This window comes from Dipodomys spectabilis, unplaced genomic scaffold, assembly GCF_019054845.1.
Source record: "Dipodomys spectabilis isolate Male_0828 unplaced genomic scaffold, ASM1905484v1 ptg000157l, whole genome shotgun sequence".
NCBI lineage: Eukaryota > Metazoa > Chordata > Mammalia > Rodentia > Heteromyidae > Dipodomys > Dipodomys spectabilis.
Window position 1 is genome coordinate 23,979,402 of NW_024870834.1, and position 19,292 is coordinate 23,998,693.

General features: G+C 40.3%; 1 protein-coding gene across 4 annotated transcripts in view; it reads left to right on the top strand.

The window, feature by feature from the left end:
- Positions 1–19,292, top strand: part of Dcaf5 (DDB1 and CUL4 associated factor 5) — a 108,598-nt gene that overhangs the window by 32,428 nt on the left and 56,878 nt on the right. For 3 of the 4 annotated variants that reach the window (XR_006149425.1, XM_042692471.1, XM_042692473.1), the window contains exons 4-5: positions 1,830–1,969; positions 5,157–5,286. Coding sequence is in view for 3 of the 4 variants with exons in the window: in XM_042692471.1 (XP_042548405.1) it covers positions 1,830–1,969; positions 5,157–5,286 (270 nt within the window). In the remaining variant the exon portion in view is untranslated. The remainder of the gene's footprint in view (positions 1–1,829; positions 1,970–5,156; positions 5,287–19,292) is intronic. The other variant, XM_042692472.1, reaches the window with a different exon arrangement.

The window sequence follows — 19,292 nt, forward strand, 5'->3', positions numbered from 1 at the left end:
CACACCTATAATCCTAGATACTCAGGAGGCTAAGATCTGAGGATTGTGGTTTGAAGCGGGCCTGGGCAAGAAAGTCTGTGAGGCTATTTTGTTTGTTTATTTATTGTGGGGCTTGAACTCTGGTCCTGGGTTCCTGTCCCTGAGCTCTTTAGCTCAAGGCAAGTGCTTTACTTCTTGAGCCACAGCACCACTTCTGGTTTTCTGGTGGTGAAATTGGAGATCAGAGTCTCATGGAAGGCCTGGGAATGTAGCTTAGTGATAGAGTGCTTGCCTTGCATGCATGAAGCCCTGGGTTCGACTCCTTACTACCACATATACAGAAAAACACTGGCACACTGGCTCAAGTGGTACAGTGCTAGCCTTGAGCAAAAAGAAGATCAAGGACAGTGTGTAGGCCCAGAAGTCAAGCATCAGGACTGGCCAAAAAAAAAACCCAAGAAGAGTCTCATGGACTTTCTTGCCTGGGCTGGCTTTGAACTTGGACTCTTAGATCCCATCCTCCTGAGTAGCTAGGGTTACAGGTATGAGCCACCAGTGTCTGGCCCCATGAGACTCTTATCTCCAATGAACTACTCAAAAGAAGCTGGAAGTGGCATTATGGCTCCAGTGGTAGAGTGCCTGCCTTGAGCCAAAGAAGTTCAGGGACAGTGCCTAGCCCCTGAGTTCAAGTCCAGCACCAGCTCAAAAAAAAGTTGACATGAAATTAGTTTTAGGTAAAAATTTAAAGAGATCAAAAGGTGAAGGGAAATAATGTTTAGTAGTAGAAATAGTAATAGGTAATATTTATTGAATTCTTACTGTATTGTACCAGACTGCATTTTTGTTGTTGTTGTTGTTGGGGGTGGGGGGGAAAAACAGTACTGTGCTTTGAATTTAGGGCCTCATGCATTCTACCTCTTGAGCTACACCTCCAGTTATTTTTCAAGATAGGGTCTTATGTTTGATCTCAGACTATAATCTTCTGTTCTTCCTACATAGCTGGACTACAAGTGTGTATTACCTCTCTTAGCTTACTGGTTGAGATGTAGTGTCTAACTTTTCTGCCTTAGCTAACCTCAAATGCAATCCTTCCAATGTCCTGTTCTTTTTTCTTCTCTTCTCTTTTTCTGTTTTCTTGCTTCCTTCCTTCCTTCCTTCCTTCCTTCCTTCCTTCCTTCCTTCCTTCCTTCCTTCCTTCCTTCCTTCCTTCCTTCCTTCCTCTTGCTTTCTTGTTTCTTTCTCTCTCTCTCTCCTCTCTCTCTCTTTCTTTCTTTTTTTCCTTCTTGTTGGTTGTGGGGCTTGAACTTAGGGCATGGGTGCTGTCCCTGAGGTTTTGATTAAGGCTAGTGCTTACCACTTTGAGCCACAGTACCACTTTTTAGGTGGATAATTGGAGACAAGAATCTCATTGTCTTTCCTGCCTGGTCTGGCTTTGAACTGTGATTCTCAGATCTCAGCCTCCTGAGTAGCTAGGATTACATGTAGCTAGGCCACCAGGGCCTGGCTCACAATGTCCTTTTCACAAATAGTTGGAATCATGGGTGTGAGCCACCACATCTGCTGAATCACTTTAAAATATTTATATTTAGTGTGAAAGTTTTGAAATATATTTAATATGCTTTTATATACATTATGCATTGTATTATATGTAGTACACACATGTGTATATATGTGTGTATATATTTTTTATTTGAAAATTGAGTACTGACTTTTTAGGAAATATAATATCCTTTTGATTTACTCCTGGGAATGAAAGTAACCGCACCCTACGTAACTTGCGCTGGGACTTTATGCTTTGTTTATATATATATCTAGATGCCTGTGTGCCTCTTTTGCTTTCTCTTTCTCAGCAGTGAGACTTTGGATGTTTTTGCTCATGAAGATGCAGTATATGGCTTGTCAGTGAGCCCAGTGAACGACAACATTTTTGCCAGCTCCTCAGACGATGGCCGGGTTCTCATTTGGGACATCCGGGAGTCTCCTCATGGAGGTAGGGACACTTTATCAAAGGTTATTGCATTAAATGTTGAGTAGTTTGATGTCAAGTTTATTGCAGATTCAGTTATTACCTGTCTGGATGTGAGAGGAAATGTAAGACATGTGGCTTAGCTCCTACCCTAAATTGTCAGAAGTGGGGCATCTTTGCTATCTCTTCTCCAACCACCTGTGAATCTCCACAAACTCTTTTTTTTTTTTTAATAATCAACAAATATTTATTGAGGTCCTTTTGTATTTAGTATATATTAAGTGTTAGGTTTTTAAAAAGAGGTAGGCAAGTAAGAACAGCAGCATGCACGTGGTATTCTGGTGAGGGGTAGGTTTATAGACCTGCTGGGACCAGGCAAGGTTGGCACTCTACGCGGCTGGGAAAGAGAGGAAAGAGCTAGAGCAGAGAGAAAGCAGAGAGAGCTAGAAAAGAGCAGCAAGAGAGATAGTCGAGTAAGAACAGCAGCACTTTCGTGGTATTCAGGTATTCAGTAGACCTGCTGGGACCAGGCAAGGTTGGCACTCCATGTGGCTGGGAAAGGCCTGGGAATGAGAGAGAGCTGGGAAAGAGAGGAAAGAGCTAGAGCAGAGAGAAAGCAGAGAGAGGTAGAAAAGAGCAGCAAGAGAGTCCACAAACTCTTTTATCTGGTGATTTGTACCCTTAGGAACAAAAGTTGTGGTGCCTCACCACAAAGACTGGCCACTAGGGGCCAGCTCTGTGTGTTACTGACACATACGAACTGATTATTTACAGAGAATGAGGATGCTGTGCACATTTTTGCAGATATAGTAGTGGTCTTGTTCTTTGTTTTTTAAAAAAAGCCCACAGAACTTCACCTTACACCTGCATAGGATTATAGAAAGATGGCAGAGCACCTTGTAAGGGGAATTGTCACTGAGCATCTCTTCCATTGTTTTCTTTCTGTCTCTTAAATGTGAAATGAAGAACTTATTTGTTGACTTTCTCTACTAATGTTCTTCAGGAAATATATCTTCTCAGCTCATTTCCTGTAGAGAAATTTCTCTCTGTAGCTCAGTCTTCAGAGGCTCTTTCCTCCAGTACCACCCTCTTGCCACCACCATTACCACCTCCAGGTTTAGTGTGGCTTCAAATAATCAGTCACACCTGTGTACACAGTTACCATCCTGCCTGTGGGATCTAAGTCTTTTGTTTTTTCCATATTTTAGGCATTTAACATTATTAGTGTTCAGAGAAGCTTGTCCTTACGTCAGGCAGGCCTGGTTGCAGCAAACAGTGCTATGGTTCTTTGTGTATACAGTAGGTTTGATTGTCCTTTGTCTGTTTGATTGCTGAGAGTTCTTCAGCTGTCAAGGTCCTGGGCAGGACTACATATGTTAATCATAGATGGAGAGGTGCTGTCTTTGACTCTAAAATGCTTCCACAGAAACATGTGCTTCTAGGTAGCAAACTGGTTTCTTCTTCATCTGGAGCCTGCTAATTTATGTAGAGGAATGTAGGAGTTCTAAGTGAAGTTTACTAGGAATTGGTTAGATGCATGTTAAGTTCCAAGTATTGAGTTTTTAAATTATTTATTTATTTAGTTGTGGGGGATGAACTCTGAGCCTGGGCACTGCCCCTCAGCTCTTCAGCTCAAGGCTAGCTCCCTACCACTTGAGCCACAGCGCCACTTCTGGCTTTTTTCTGCTTATGTGGTGCTGAGGAATTGAACCCAGGGCCTCATGCATGCAAGGCAAGCACTCTACCACTGAGCCAGCTTCCTAGCCCCGCTTTTATTTATTTCTTTTTGCCAGTCCTCGGGCTTGTATTCAGGACCTGGGCACTATGCCTGAACTTCTTTTGCTCAAGGCTTTCACTCTACCACTTGAGCCACAGCACTACTTCCGGCTTTTTCTGTTTATGTGCTACTGAGGAATCAAACCCGGGGCTTCATGCATATGAGGCAAGCACTCTACCAGGAAGCCACATTCCCAGCCCTGGTTTTAATCATAAACATTTTTTTTTGACAAAACTCAGACTATAGCCTCTAACTTATGATCCTCTTACCTTACAGCCTCTTGAGTGCTAGGATTATAGATATGTACTACCATACACAACTTAAAAAAATTCTAATAGTGAATCAAATCATAAAAATTCAACACTTAGGAATTTAGGGAGCCATTTAAGGAATAAGCCATTTAGGGAGCATTGTGAATCAGAAGAGAAAATTGCACCATTGTTTTACCTTATCTTAGTATTTTCTCTGTTTTGCTTTGTCTTCATTAAATTCATTTGCAGTATAAAACTTATAATTTTATGTAATACATTAAGGTTGAAGGTGTAATAATCTACTGGAAATGGATTGTAAATTTTTTCAGCTCCTGTGGAATTTAGTTTTACTACTGTAAAACAGCTTCCTCCTTTCAGGTGTTATATAGTTTTCTGAGTGTTATGATTTAAAATTTGGTCAAACATGTTTAAGTTACTGTTTTTAGACTTTCTACACGATAAAAATATGTGCAGGACTGGGAGGACCTTGAGGGAAGGGTGCCTGGTGGGGTGTGTTACATTGAAGTTGTGGGTTATTTTTTTCCCTCCCTCCCTCCCTCCCTCCCTCCCTCCCTCCCTGCCTGCCTTCCTTCTTTCCTTCCTTCCTTCCTTCCTTCCTTCCTTCCTTCCTTCCTTCCTCCCTGCCTGCCTTCCTTCCTTCCTTCCTTCCTTCCTTCCTTCCTTCCTTCCTTCCTTCCTTCCTTCCTTTCTTTTTTGCTGGTCCTGGGGCTTGAACTTGGGGCCTGGGCTCTGTCCCTGACCCTCTCTGTGCTCAAGGCTAGCACTCTACCACTCGAGCCACAGTACCAGTTCTGGGTTTTCTGTTTTTGTGGTATTGAGGAATGGAACTCAGGGCTTCATGCATGCTAGGAAGCACTCTACCACTAAGCCACATTCCCAACCCTATTTTTTTGTTTTTGGGGTTGTGAGTTTTTTTTTTAAATTAAAAAAAAATTTTATTTTTTATTGTGAAAATACTGTACAGAGGAGTTACAATTACATGGTCAAGATAATGAGTACATTTCTTATCAAGCATTTTAGACTCCTCCTTTGTTTTCCCTTCCAGGTTGTGGGTTATTAAAGAGTTTGCTCCTACTTGCACTCATCCTCTTTGCTCATCTTCTGCCTGCTACTGACCCAAAGGTACCTGGAATGAACTGATCATGATTTTTCTTTTTCACAGAGCCCTTCTGTCTGGCAAACTATCCATCAGCCTTTCACAGTGTCATGTTTAACCCAGTGGAACCCAGGTTGTTGGCCACAGCCAATTCAAAGGAAGGAGTTGGACTCTGGGATATTCGAAAACCTCAGAGGTGAGGCCCCTTGATTCATAAAGTGTTCAGATTTTCCTTCTCCTCATTCCTCAGGTAGTGTGATTAACCAGCAAGTGTGAGAACCTGTTTGGTAGATGATCTCAATTGGTCATCGGTTAACATGTTCTGCTTCTCTGAAGCCAGGAGAATCTTATTTCTAAGCAGAGAGAGGATGAATAATAAATAATTCATACTTCTTGTTGAGGGTGAGTCATACTTTTCAATGTGGACTCTAGATAGGGTCACTTCTAGGCAGTAGTCTGAAGTATAGAGAGAACTCTCTTTCTTGAGATCCCTCATTCCCCACATGCACAGGAGCTCTTGGAAACATTTGCCAAATTTATTCCTTCTTAGCTATAGGTTCTTAGTCCCAGACTAGAGAGGGTTCCTAAATGGGCTTCAGAAGAATTGTGAGCTCAAAATTATATGGAAATTATATATTATAGTTCAATACACTTTTTTAGAAATGAAATGTTTGCTTTTTTTCAGTTTCTCCAAAGGTTTATTGACTACAACAGTATAAGATGAAGAGTTAGTGTGCCATGGTGTTAGAGATCTAATCTGTTTTTCCTCTTTTCATTATTAAACAAGTACTACCTAAACAGGCCAATTCTGACCTGATAATGTGAAGCATCAATGGAGAACTTTGTGTCATTTTTAAGGGATTTGAGGATGGAGGCAAGAAAGAGAGGCTCTTTGTGTTCCTTAAATTCTGAAGGAATTTTTATGCTTACCTGTAGGTAAAGCTATTCTTGCTTTAAAGAGAGCTAGCTCCTCTGGAAATTCTACATGAATATAATTTACCCTTTGTAAAGCAGTGTTTCAGAAGACTGTCATGGAAAGGAAAGAAGGTTATAATTTATTTCATGGGCTTATGGGCATCAGATAAACGAAGCAGTTAAATACAGAGGATTATCTTCCTTGATTTTGTCCTATATGGTCCAATGGGCAGTCAGAGTGGCTGGAAAAGCAGACATGTGTAGCCCAACCCTGTCGAGCAGGACTCTCTGAGGCCCCACAGGGCAGCAGAGATTTTTTTCAGCCTTCTCTGTTGCATATAACACCTGGCTGTTGCATGTTGAGGCAGACCCCCTTAATGTGCCTTTACATTGTGTGCTTATGGAGGTTTGCTATCTGTGAAGATAGCTACAATCTGTAGGTTCAGCAGTAGTATTGTCTGCCTCTTCAAGCTGTTTAGGAACAACTCTTCTGACTCATCTATATCATAAAAGACAGAATTGAAGTAACTATGTTGGCCCATAGTTAGCCTAGCTAACTAGCTTTCTCCTCACTTACAGTGACAGTCAATAGCTAGCAGTTGGAGTAGGGTACTGAGCTATCCATTGCCCGAGGAAAGCTTGAGTGAAGTGTCTTGAGAAGAGATTTTAGTTCTCCCTTTTCTCCTCCAGTTTCCTTACTAGGTTCCAGCTGTGTGTTGAGGGGCCATCTTCCCCTTACCTCTTGTCTTTTCACACAACTTAGTTTCATTCTTCAAAAAATTTTAAAGCACACCACATCTTCATGTCTCCTAAGTAGTAGGGTAGGGGAAGGAGGATATTTGGGAGCAATTTCAAGTCTACATGGAGGGGTGACATGCCAAGGAAGGGGTAGAGGAGGGTGCAGGCTCCTAAATGAGAATTAGTTCTATCTTCAGATTATCTCTATTTCTTAGATGATTTTGGATGTTTGTATATCAGTCTGTTCTGCCTGAGCTCTCTGGTCACTGTTTCTAAAGATAACTACAGTGAGCAGTTTCTTACATATCTTTCTAGAACATAATTTGAGTCAGATACCAGGCTGTATATGGAACATTTAAAAATTTTACACTGAAGGAACCATGTTATAAGACCTAATGTTCTCAAGTTTATTTCCTAGTTATATCTGAGAGATCTTTTTATATCTTCATTTACTGGTTCATTTTACATGATATGCTATCATTGTGGCATTCCTAAAAGAACAGAATTCTTTTTTTTTTTTTTTTTTTTGGTCAGTTGTGGGGCTTAAACTCTGGGCCTGGGTGCTGTCCCTAAGCTCTTCAGTTAAGGCTAGTGCTCTACCACTTTATTTTGGGGGGGTGGGGTGGGGGTCCAGTTGTGGGCCTGAACTCTAGGCCTGTCCCTCAGCTCTTCAGCTCAAGGCTAGCACTCTACCACTTGAACCACAGCACCACTTATGGCTTTTTATTTTTTTCTGCTTATGTGGTGCTGAGGAATTGAACCCAGGGCCTCATGTATGCAAGGCAAGGGCTCTACCACTGAGCTACCTTCCCAGCCTGTGCTCTACCACTTGAGCCATAGCACCACTTCTGGTTTTCTGGTGGGTAGTTGGAGATAAGAGTCTCACAGATTTTCCTACCCGGGCTGGCTTTGAACCACAATCCTCAGATCTCAGCCTCCTGCATAGCTAGGATTACAGGCGTGAGCCACCAGTGTCCAGCTAGCAGAACTTTGTTTCCAGTGTTGGGCCATTATAAACAATGCTGTATTGAACTTGCTGCATACCTATTTTGGCCCACTTTTATAAAATATCTGTAGAGAATTGCTGCATCAAAGGGTATGTGTTTCAAACTTTTCTTTTTTCTGTTTTGAGACAGGGTCTTGCTACAACCAGGCTGGCCTTGAATTCTTGATTCTTCCCCCTCAGCCTCCTGAGTATTAGGATTATAGGGTGTGTGTGTGTGTGTGTGTGTGTGTGTGTGTGTGTGTGTGTGTGTGTGTGTGTGTGTGTGTGTGTGTGTGTGTGTGTGTGTGTGTGTGTGTGTGTGTGTGTGTGTGTGTGTGTGTGTGTGTGTGTGTGTGTGTGTGTGTGTGTGTGTGTGTGTGTGTGTGTGTGTTGGTACTGAGGTACAGGGCCTCTCACCTTTACTTGACTTGGTTGTTTAGTTGGCACTCTGTCTCTTGAGCCATGTCTCCAGATCAGCTTTTTCCTGGTTAATTTTCAGATGCATTCTCTCTAGGCTAGCTTCAGACCTCAATTTAAACCTGAATTTTAGCCTCCTGAGTAGCTAGGATTATAGCTGTGAGTCACGACTAGCCTGTTTTTAAATTTTTGATAAAAATTTGTCAGACTATGATCCCACTACTAAAGACATTATTAACTCACAAACCTATCAGTTATATTTGAAGCTATGTATTTCTCGAGTTTTTTGCTAGCACTTATACACTGTTGTTAGTCTTCTGGGAAAAAATTATGGCTTCTTGTCTTGATTTCTTCTTCAATTATGACTAAGATTTTGTGGCTTCTTGGGTAAACTATAGTTTTCAAAGTCCTTATGGAAGAAAAGTCATTTCATAAGGCTAATTGGCAATCTTGACATAATCTGTTTTGGAATAAATAGAGGATGAGTACAGTTCAGTGGAAACTGGGATTTTTTTTAAAAAACTTCTCATGTCTTGCAAGATGCTTTGGGGGGGGGTCACATATGAAATATTAGAACCATTTTAAATTTTATATCCACTGGAGTTTGGGGATTAAATTACAGATCTTTTCTGTTTGAATTCCCTCAGTACTAGTTGATATGGAGGAGAGCCTTTTGTCTTTCCTATGTAGGATTAATTATGTTGTTTTAGTACATAATTTGTCTCCCTAGCACAGTTGCCTAGAAACTCTAATCCAGATCTTGGGTAAGGTCTGAGTCTCTTGGGGAGACAAATCTCTTAGGAGGACAAGATCTATTTCAGGAATACTTAAACGTAGGAAGAGCTTTTAGAGGATTTATTCCCTTATAATTGCAGATAGAATTGTGTGTGCTGGGGCTGGGAAGCTGGCTCAGAGTAGAGTGTTTGCCTTGCATGCATGAGTCTCTGGGTTCAATTTCTCAGCACTACATAAGCAGAAGAAGCCAGAAATGGCGCTGTGGCTCAAGTGGTAGAGTAGTTGCCTTGAGCTGAAGAGCTGAGGGACAGTGCCCAGGCCCAGAGTTCAGGCCTAATGACTGGGGGGGGGTGGGGGTGGGGGTGGGGGAAGAATTGTGTGTGCTCATGTATCTGAGTAAATATATGTAGCAGTTTTTTTTTCCAGAGTTTTTATAGAGACCCTTGATTCCAAAAGGGTAAGAGTATTTGGTGGTCTGAAGATTCTAGGTTTAGAGCTATTTGTGATTTCCTTAAAAGGGTTATAAGTGACTTAAAGCTTATAATATGCATGGACTTCTGAATGAATTCAGAGTCTACTACTGGCCTCCTAGGAAACACTTATCTCTTTGGAGCAATGAGGGGCTTCCCACCAAACGCTTTTCTTTTTTTTAACTCAACATATAATTCAATTCTTGAGTATTTTTTTCTTCCCTATTTCAAACCTAAGCTATATTGTTGTATTTTATTTTAGCTTGGAAGCTTGTAGATTTATGAACAGCTGAGCTTCAGCTGATGAGAAGGCTGGATAGAAGAAAAATGTTAGCAGATAGGAGTTCTCTTGTCATCTGATCTAATTTCCTCATTGAACAGATTAAGAAATGAGCCTAGCAAGGTAAGGGAGGCAGATGAACTTCATGGCTTACAATGTAGGATGAGAAACTGTACAACCTAAGTATAAATCAGTAGCTATGTGATGGTGAGCAAGTTCTTTCACTTCTCATTATTAAGATAATGGCAATAATATGAGTAATTACCTTATTAAATCCTATACAGTTCTATAAAGTAAAGTTTATTAGTTTTATTTTTACTTTTTAATTTTATAGTATTTTTATTTTAATGATAAAGATACTAAGGTATAGTGAGGTGAAATAAGTTGGTTAATTCTTGCCTTTTTTCTAAATCAAATAGGGTCCCTGAATATTTTAGTTTTCTTTCACCTAGGTCTCCTCATAGAAAGAAAAGAAAAAAAAAAGAGACCTAAAGTGTATGAAATTAAAAAAGGAAAGAATTTTTCCAGAATTTTTGTCATATTTTCCCCAGTACAAACTTGTCCATCTAAATAAAGACTGCTTCCTTTATTTAGACTGTCCATCCCTAAATGTTAACACCTTTCACTGTCTCATGGTCCATTCACTGACTTCATGCTAGATTACCATTTTCTTGTTTTTCTCCCTAGAAACTCACATGTTGTATTTATATTGCTGTGAAGTTTTAGAACAGAAGTTACACACCAGTTGCCCATGAACCATATTCAACCCACAGCAGTACTTTGGTTTACATGATATAATACAGTTTAGAAAATTACACAGAAAAACTGTAATTTTATCATCTCTTGAAAAAGTCAAAAGAGGGCTGGGAGTGTGGCTCAGCGGTAGAGCGCTTGCCTTGCATGCATGAGGCCCTGGGTTCCATTCCTCAGCACCACATAAGCAAAAAGAAAAAAGCTGGAAGTGGCGCTGTGGCTCAAGTGGTAGAGTGCTAGTCTTGAGCTGAAGAGCTGAGGGACAGTGCCCAGGCCCAGAGTTCAGGCCCCATGACCGGACCCCCCCCCCCCAAAAAAAAAAAAAACCAAAACCAAAACCAAAAAAAAAGTCAAAAGATCAACCTTTTTTGTCATATGGTAACACTCAGCCAAAACTAAGTTAGAGGTTCGCCTTAAGCATTACTATGTGTTTAAGGTTCTCTTCCTCCTCCTCCTCTTCTTCCTCCTCTCATCTTCTTCCTCATCTTCCTCTTCTCCTTTTTTTTTTTGCCAGTCCTAGGGCTTGATATCAGGGCCTGGGCACTGTCCCTGAGTTTCTTTTGTTCAAGGTTAATACTCCACTACTTAAGCCACAGCAACACTTCTTGACTTTTACTGTTTATGTGGTACTGAGTGCTAGGCACGCACTCTACCACTAAGCCACATTCCCAGCCTTGGTGTCACTACTTCTTGATGTCTTTATACAGATGCAACCCTTCCTTCATATTACCTACCTGGCTCCATAGACATTAGAGTTAGAAAAGTCAGCTTTAGGGATTTTAGTGGTGAAGAGTAGGCCACGGGGAGGGAAAACTTGAGTAGAATTGACTACGAAAGAAAATTTCACATTTATAACTTTACATATGTTGCATAGTTGAACAAGGTGTCATTTATTTCATTCAGATTACTTCTCTTAAGTCTGTTTGGAATCATCCGTACGGTTGCTGCCAACATCTCTTTTGTCTTGCTTTTACTGTTGTATTGGCCTTTGAACAGTTTTTAGAACGAAGACTAATGTCTAGAGGATTCAGGAAAAAGTTTCCTCGGCTATTTCTTTTTTTTTTTTTTTTTTGGGTCCGGTCGTGGGGCCTGAACTCTGGGCCTGGGCGCTGTTCCTCAGCTCTTCAGCTCAAGGCTAGCGCTCTACCACTTGAGCCACAGCACCACTTCCCGCTTTTTTCTTATGTGGTGCTGAGGAATCGAACCCAGGGCCTCGAGCATGCAAGGCAAGTGCTATACCACTTCCCAGGCCCTTCCTCGGTTATTTCTGTCACAGTGCTTATCACATGCTTTTCCTTGACTGTTTAGGCTGTTATCTTACCCATCACCTCTCTCCTTTCTATTCTTTTTAGCTTCTGTCAGGAACTGTTAGTTCTGTGACAGGTAACAGTGTCTTGCTTTGACAAGGATATTAAAGAGTGTTGTTCTATCCACTTAATAATAAAACTAGGGCAAGCCAGGAATCTCTATAATGATTCATGTTATAAGATAGTGTTTTTAGGTGTTGTATAAATGACACATCAGAAGATGGGCAGTGAGTGTAAATTCCTTTTGTCAGAGGAAATTTCTCTGAGGACTTGGCTTTAGGGATCTCTAGATTATATGTCTGTTCTTTGATTCCTGTACCACTCCCTCCTTTGCAGAGATCAAATTAACTGTAACTTTACTTCTGAACAAGCTAGGCAGTCTCTGCCATTGAATTTGAGGGTTGTTCATTCTATTATGAGAAGTTAGAGACTAAAGTTGAACATCGAAAGCTTGAAGAGGGTAGCTCCTGGTTTGTTTAAAGAATGAGGCTTTCAGGGCTGAGAAGGTAACTCAATGATAGAGTGTTTGCCTTGTATGCATGAGTCCCTGGGTTTGATTCCTCAGAACCACATAAACAGAAAAAGCTGCAAGTGGCACTGTGGCTCAAGTGGTAGAGTGCTAGCCTTGAGCTAAAGAGCTATGAATAGTGCCCAGACCCAGAGTTCAGGCCACATTACTGATCCAAAAAAAAAAAAAAGAAAAGAGTCTCTCTTGATCTAGTCCTCCTTCCTTTCAGAATAGACAAAGGTTATCAGAGTAAATGAAGACTTCTCACACTTTTTTTTTTCTTTTTCTGGTGCCAGTCCCAAGGCTTGAACTCTGTCCTGGGCACTGTGCCTGAGCTGCTATTGCTCAAGGCTAGTGCTCTACCATTGAACCACAGCTCCACTTCTGGCTTTTTTTTTTTGTAGTTTAGTAGAGGTAAGAATTTCACAGACTCTCCTTCCTGGGCTGGTTTTGAACCATGATCTCAGCCTCCTGAGTAACTAAGATTACAAATTTGAGCCACTGGCACCCAGCTTCTTATACATCTTACACAAGATCCAGAAGCAATATACACAAAAGAAAAATACTGATGAGCCAGGTTCCAATGAAATTTTATCAAAGATACAAATAAGTGAAAAGATAAACCAGGCAGCTAATAAACTCATAATACATATATTGTACGATAATTTGTATCCAAAAGTATGAATCAGTAAAACAAAATTTAGATTTTTTTATTTAAATGCCATAACTAGGGCTTGAACTCAGGGCTTCTTGCTCTCTCTTGGCTTTTTGCTCTCTCTTGGCTTTTTGTCTCAAGGTTGAGTAAAAGTTGAGCCACAGTTCCACTACTGGCTTTTTGTTGGTTAATTAAAAATAAGAGTCTCATGTACTTTTCTGCCTATTCTGGCTTCATACCTCAGAATCTTCCTGAGTAGCTAGCATTATAGGTGTGTTCAACTAGTTACCTGATTTAAATTTAGCTTGTGTGTGTGTGTGTGTGTGTGTGTGTGCGTGTGCGTGTGCGTGTGTGTGTGTGTGACGGGATGTGTATGTATATGCTGGTACTGGGACTCAAACTCAGGGGCTGGACACTGTCCTTAAGCTTTTTTTCTTTTTTCTTTTTTTTTCTTCAAGGGTAACACTCTACCACTTGAGCCACAGCTCCACTTTTAGCTTTTTGGTAGTTAACTGGGGTAAGAGTCTCATGGACTTTATTGTCCTGGCTGGCTTTGGACCATGATCCTCAGATTTGTCTCCTGATTAGCTAGGATTACAGGTGTAAGCCACTTGCACTTGGCCAAAAGTTTGTTTTTGAATCCAGCAGAAATGTTAAACAGGTGCTTTCCAAACAATTTATCCAAGTAGCCAATGAAGAATGATAATGTTAACAAGAGTATGGACCAAATGAAACTCATATATTCAAGGCAAATCTAAATTGGTAGAAACGGTTAGGGAAAACTATTTGTCATCTACTGAAGCTAACCATATGTGACTCAGCAGTCTTACCTTTTTCTATAGAAGAGAAATGAGTACATATTTTAACCAAAGAGGACTGGAAATGTGGCTTAGTGATAGAGTGCATGCCTACCATACATGAAGCCCTGGGTTTGATTCCCCAATACCACAAAAACAAAATGATAGAGCATTAGCCTTGAGCTGAAGAGCTGAGGGATAGTGCCCAGGCCCAAAGTTCAGGCCCCACAACTGACTACCCCCCCAAAAAAAAATAGAAGACAAGAGTATTCTTGACTGCTTTATTCCTAATAGCCAAAAGCTGAAAAGAACCTAAATGTCCATTAAGGAAAAATGGGTAAACTATGGAATAACTGTACAATAAAATACTGTGCCAGCATAATAAAAGAGAACAAACTATAGATAAACACATTGACATGGATGAGTCTTACAGCTGTGAATATTGAATGACAAAAGCCAGGTACAAATATGATTCCATTTGTATATGATGTTCAAAAGCAGGCAGGTTGTAGAAATGTCAGAATACCTGTCTGAGCTTGATGTCATATCTTGATCCTGGGTAGTGGTTTCATTGGTATTTACCTACTGAAAAATTTATTGGCTATACATAATTTATTGGCTATACATAGAATAATAGTGCAGCTTACTATGTTATATATACCTTTCTATTTGTTTTGTTTGTGGAGATTGAACCAAGTGCTTCAATGTGTGCTAGTTAAGCACCCTACCACTGACCTTCACCCAGTCCTGTTACTTCTTAAAACAAGCTTCTTTTTTTTTGGTTGGTTGTGGGGCTTGAACTCAGGGCCTGGGCACTGCCCCTGAGCTGAGGTTAGTGCTCTACTCCTTTGAGCCACAGCCCCACTTCTGTTTTTTGAGTTGTTAATTGGAGATAAAAGCATCATGGGGACTTTTCTGCCAAGGTTGGCTTCAAACCACAATCCTCAGATCTCAGCCTCCTGAGTAGCTAGGATTACAGGTGTAAGCCACGGGCACAGGCTGCTTCATTTTGTTTTTAATTTTAATCTAAGGCCACTATTGCTTCAAGTGAGTACTTACCTTCTTTCCTGTGATTCCAGTGAGTGTGGTAACAGAATCAGCTCTTTAGAGAGCTGTCTTGCAGGGACAAACAGGAAAAGAAGGCTATCGGGGGAGCTAGTCTTTTAGATAGTTTTACAGACCTATAACAGAAAAGCTGGGTTTATTAGTGTCTGGTTGTCAGGATATTGAGCTTCAGTCAGAGGACATGTCTTTTAATTACCTACTCCTTTCTTTTTTTCTTCCTTAGCCTTGTCATAGACACCAATACAAGTGTTTCATATGTTGAAAGCCCTTTTCTCTCCCTAGCACTATATTCCTTTCTTAACTTCCTCCTTTGCACTCTTACTATCATCCTGGCTAAAATCTGAATCCTGTATAACTCTTCTGTCTTTCCATTCCTCTAGTGTAACCAGCCTTGTTCTATGCTAGTGCCAGGTTCATCTTTTAAATTTCATAAAGCCCCTGCTCCATTTCATAACCATTTCACTCCATAAAGAGCTTTTGGCTCCTGTTTAAACTTCCTTGTTGCTTATAGTACATATCCTTAAATATAATTTTTGCTCTTTCCCTGTCCAAGAGCTTTAGTAGCTTCTTGTTGTCTTCACTCAACGTATCTTTAGAACCTATCATATGTGATGCTCTAAGAAGATAAATGTTCTGGAATAAATATGTGACCTACTGACTGGATAAAAGAAAAACTACAGGAGAATCTCAATCTCTGTCTCTCTCTGTTTTTGTGTCTCTCTGCCTCTCTCTGTCTTTCTCTCTCTCTGACAAGGTCTTGTTTAAGGCTCTGATAATTCCTTAACCACTGTGTGTGTGTGTGTGTGTGCGCGCGCGCGTGTGTGTGTGTGTGTGTGTATGTGTGTGTGTGTGTGTGCGCATGTGTGTGCGCGCGCACGTGCATGCATGTGTGCATGTGCATGTGTGTGTGTGTGAGAGTGCGCGTGCACACATACACTAGTCTTGGGGTTTAAACTCAGGGCCTGGGTACTGTCCTTGAGCTTCTTTTGCTCAGGCTAGCACTCTACCACTTAAGCCACAGAGCCACTTCTGGCCTTTTCTATTTATGTGATACTGAGGAATTAAACCCAGCTCTTCATGCATGCAAGGCAAGCACTCTATCACTAAGTCACATTCACAGTCTAAACCAGTCTTCGTCCTTACCAATGTGCAAGGGTTGCATCTCCAAAAAGAGGCAATCTGTGATAATCTGTATTATTACTTGTGTCTTTCTGTGAACTTTTAAAATGTATTTTACTTTTGTTGTCAAGGTGATGTACAGAGGGGTTACAGTTACATGAGTAAGGTAGTGAGTACATTTCTTGTCGAGCTTGTTACCTCCTCCCTCATTTTTCTTTTCTGTGAATTTTAAAGTACTGGGCTGTGTTTCACCTTAGATCTCTAGTGCCTAACACTATGCTTGGAATTCTATGGAAGCGTAGTGAATATTGAATGTGACTACATATAGTCTGAATTTTCAAAAGCCATTTTTCTATAACATTTATGTATTTCAAATCCCTGTTTATAATGTCATGTATCAAGTTGTTATATCTGAGGAAAAAATCCTTAGAGGAGGTTGTAAGGGTTATTGCTGGGAGAAAGGTAGTTTATATAAAAGAAAGGTATGTATTCTGATTAGGTTGCTTCTAGCTTTTAGGCCACACGATGGAGCTATAGAATCAGTTTTGTCCATTAGAGGACTTCATGCCCCTGTATCCTAAGCTATAGTTATAATCAAACTTTAAGGAACTGGTTAAAGTACTCTTTAATAAAGGGTATACCCAAAGATTAGATTATTAGTTTAGATGTGTGACTTTCTGGGTTTTATACAAATACCTCAAGTGACTTAGCATCTTGGCTTACTTTATACAGTGGAAGCATGGTTTATTCGGAGAGCTTCATAATGAATTAAAACCAAATTCACTTAGAGCCGCTGTCTTTGGGCTTTAGGTTAGAGCTTTAATTGGTCATTACTTCACACCAAACATGGGAGGGGAAGGAGAATGTAGTAAATAGATGAGAGACTGAAAAACATACCCCTTCCTCTCTCTTTTTTCTTTCTTAAGCTTATTTTTTTCCCCTCTTTCCTTTGAATTACTGGGGCTAAAACTAAGGGCATCATACTTACAAGACTGGTGCAGTATCACTTAGTCACATCTCCAGCCTATTTTTCACTGATTATTTATTTATTTATTTATTTTTATGTTGGTGCTGGGGCTTGAATTCAGGGCCAAGACACTGTCCCTGAGTGTTTGTAGCTAGCCACAGCTCTACTTCCAGCTTTTTGGTTGTTAACTGGAGATGAGTTTCATGGACTTTTCTGCCAGGCTGACTTCAGACTTCAATCCTCAAGTCGAGGCCTTCTGAGTAGCTAGGATTATAGGCATAGGCCACCAGTACCTGGCTGTTTATTGATTATTTTTAGGATACAATTTTACTTTTTGCTTAAATGCACATTGATCTGTGACTCACTTACTTTTAGCCTTTCTGTCATTAGTGGGATCATGGGCATGTACTACTACATCCGGCTTTCCTCTGATGGAGATGGAGTCTTAGACTTTTCTGCCTAGGCTGGCCTGGTACCACAATTGGCCTCCCATGTAGCTTAGGATGACAGGCATGTACCACTATACCCAGCTTTGGGTTGAGAAGAACTTGGGGTCTTGTGAACTTTTTTACCTGAGCTGGCTTAAAACTGGAACCTTCCTGATTTCTACCTTCCAAATAGCTAGGATTACAAGTATAGACTACTGGTACCCAGCAGGTGCTTTTCTTTTGTTGATTTGATATTTTGGCCCTTCAAAATAGTCTCACTATGTTTCCCTAGCATCCTCAAACTCACTGCATAGTCTAAGACTGGCTGGAGCTCAAATGCTAGGATTGCAGGTATTTTTGGGAGACAGTATCTTACTAGGCTACAGCCTAGGCCAACCTTGAATTCTGTATGTCTATATTTATATCTCAGGCTAGATTTTGTTAGTAGACAAATGTCAGGAGCCATTTGACCCTTGGTAGAGCTTTTTTTTTTTTTTTTTTTTTTAAATCTACATGAATTTTATAGACTGCTGTTTATGCTCAATTTATTCATTCATTCAACAATTGTTTATTAAATGCCTGGTATGTATATGTCACTGTTTAAGCACTTGGGATGCCCAAAGAAAAGATCTAAGAGTGAATGATTTTCATGGAAAAGACAAATAAGAAATAAATGTGGGGCTGGGAATGTGGCTTAGTAGTACAGGGTTTGTCTACTATGCATGACGCCCTCGGTTCAATTCCTCAGTACTACATAAACAGAAAAAGCCGGAAGTGGTGCTGTGGCTCAAGTGATAAAGTGCTAACCTTGAGCATAGGAAGCTCAGGGACAGTTCTCAGAGGGCCCTGAGTTCATGCCCCAGGACTTGCAAACATAAATAAATAAATAAACAAATAAATAAGATGATGTTCATAGTTCAGCATTTCTCTGGCCCCTTGGTTCAGGATAAACTGAAGCATAGGGAGACTAGGTAGCAAGATCTTAATCTAGTAGGTCATGAAATCAAATTCAAGTGGTCACAAATATTTATTAAATACAAAAAAATAGAACTGAAAATGCATTGTATATAGTCAATTGTTTAGCAAATTTATGATAACTGAATGTGAATGTGCTGGGATGTAGCATAAAATCAATTACAAAGGGCTATTTTGAAAACTGTCCTTGTGGGCATTTATGTTACTGCCAACCAGAGGTGACTGGTTTCAGATGCATTCTCAATGAGTGGCTGCTTTCCTTTATTATCCAGTCTCATCACTCAGCAGTTTGAAGGATTTCTCTCTTTGGCCTTTCTCTCTTCTCATTTCTAATTTATTGCATAAGAGTTCTTACAAACTACCATATTGTGATTTTTGTTTCCTTGACTCTCGTCTGCTTAGAATTTGTTTTTCTAGACTAATCCTTTTCTCTTTTACAATTCCTCCAGCTTTGTAGCCTTGGCACCTAACCTTCAGTGTACCCGATCTCAGTTTTTCCACCAGACTCAGGGATTATCTGTATACCTGCATATCTTTCCGCCCACTCCTGTACTGTTATTGTTGCTGTAGCAACTGCCATCTTAATCACCCTCCTTCCTCCTTGTTTTTTTTTTTTTTTTTCCCAACTACTGTTCATTGAACTTTCTTTCCCCAGCTTTTTACATGGAAGTCAGAGCTGATGCTATATGAAATGAAGATTAAATGGCTACTTCCCAAACACTTCCCTGTTTTACAAAGCTGGGTCAGGATACCTGGACTTTGCATGCTAGAGAAGGACTCTACCATTGAGCTAAAATAACCTAAAGAGGGGTTGCATGAACCAGGCTATCTGATAAACTCATATGACTATATATTGAAACCTTAATCCTGTGGAAAAGTTACAAGTGTTCTAGAAAAATATGTGTTATGACACCATCTCATAGTTCATTTTGAGATGTGGGTTTATACTGTATAGCTTTGGGGATCTAGGACACCAGCTCTGGGCATGTTTCTTTTATAGAAGATAAAGATTACCATTGCCATGCCTGCTGTCTATATATTGCATGAACATGGCTTATATATGTCACTTGGCTATGTAAAGAAATGTT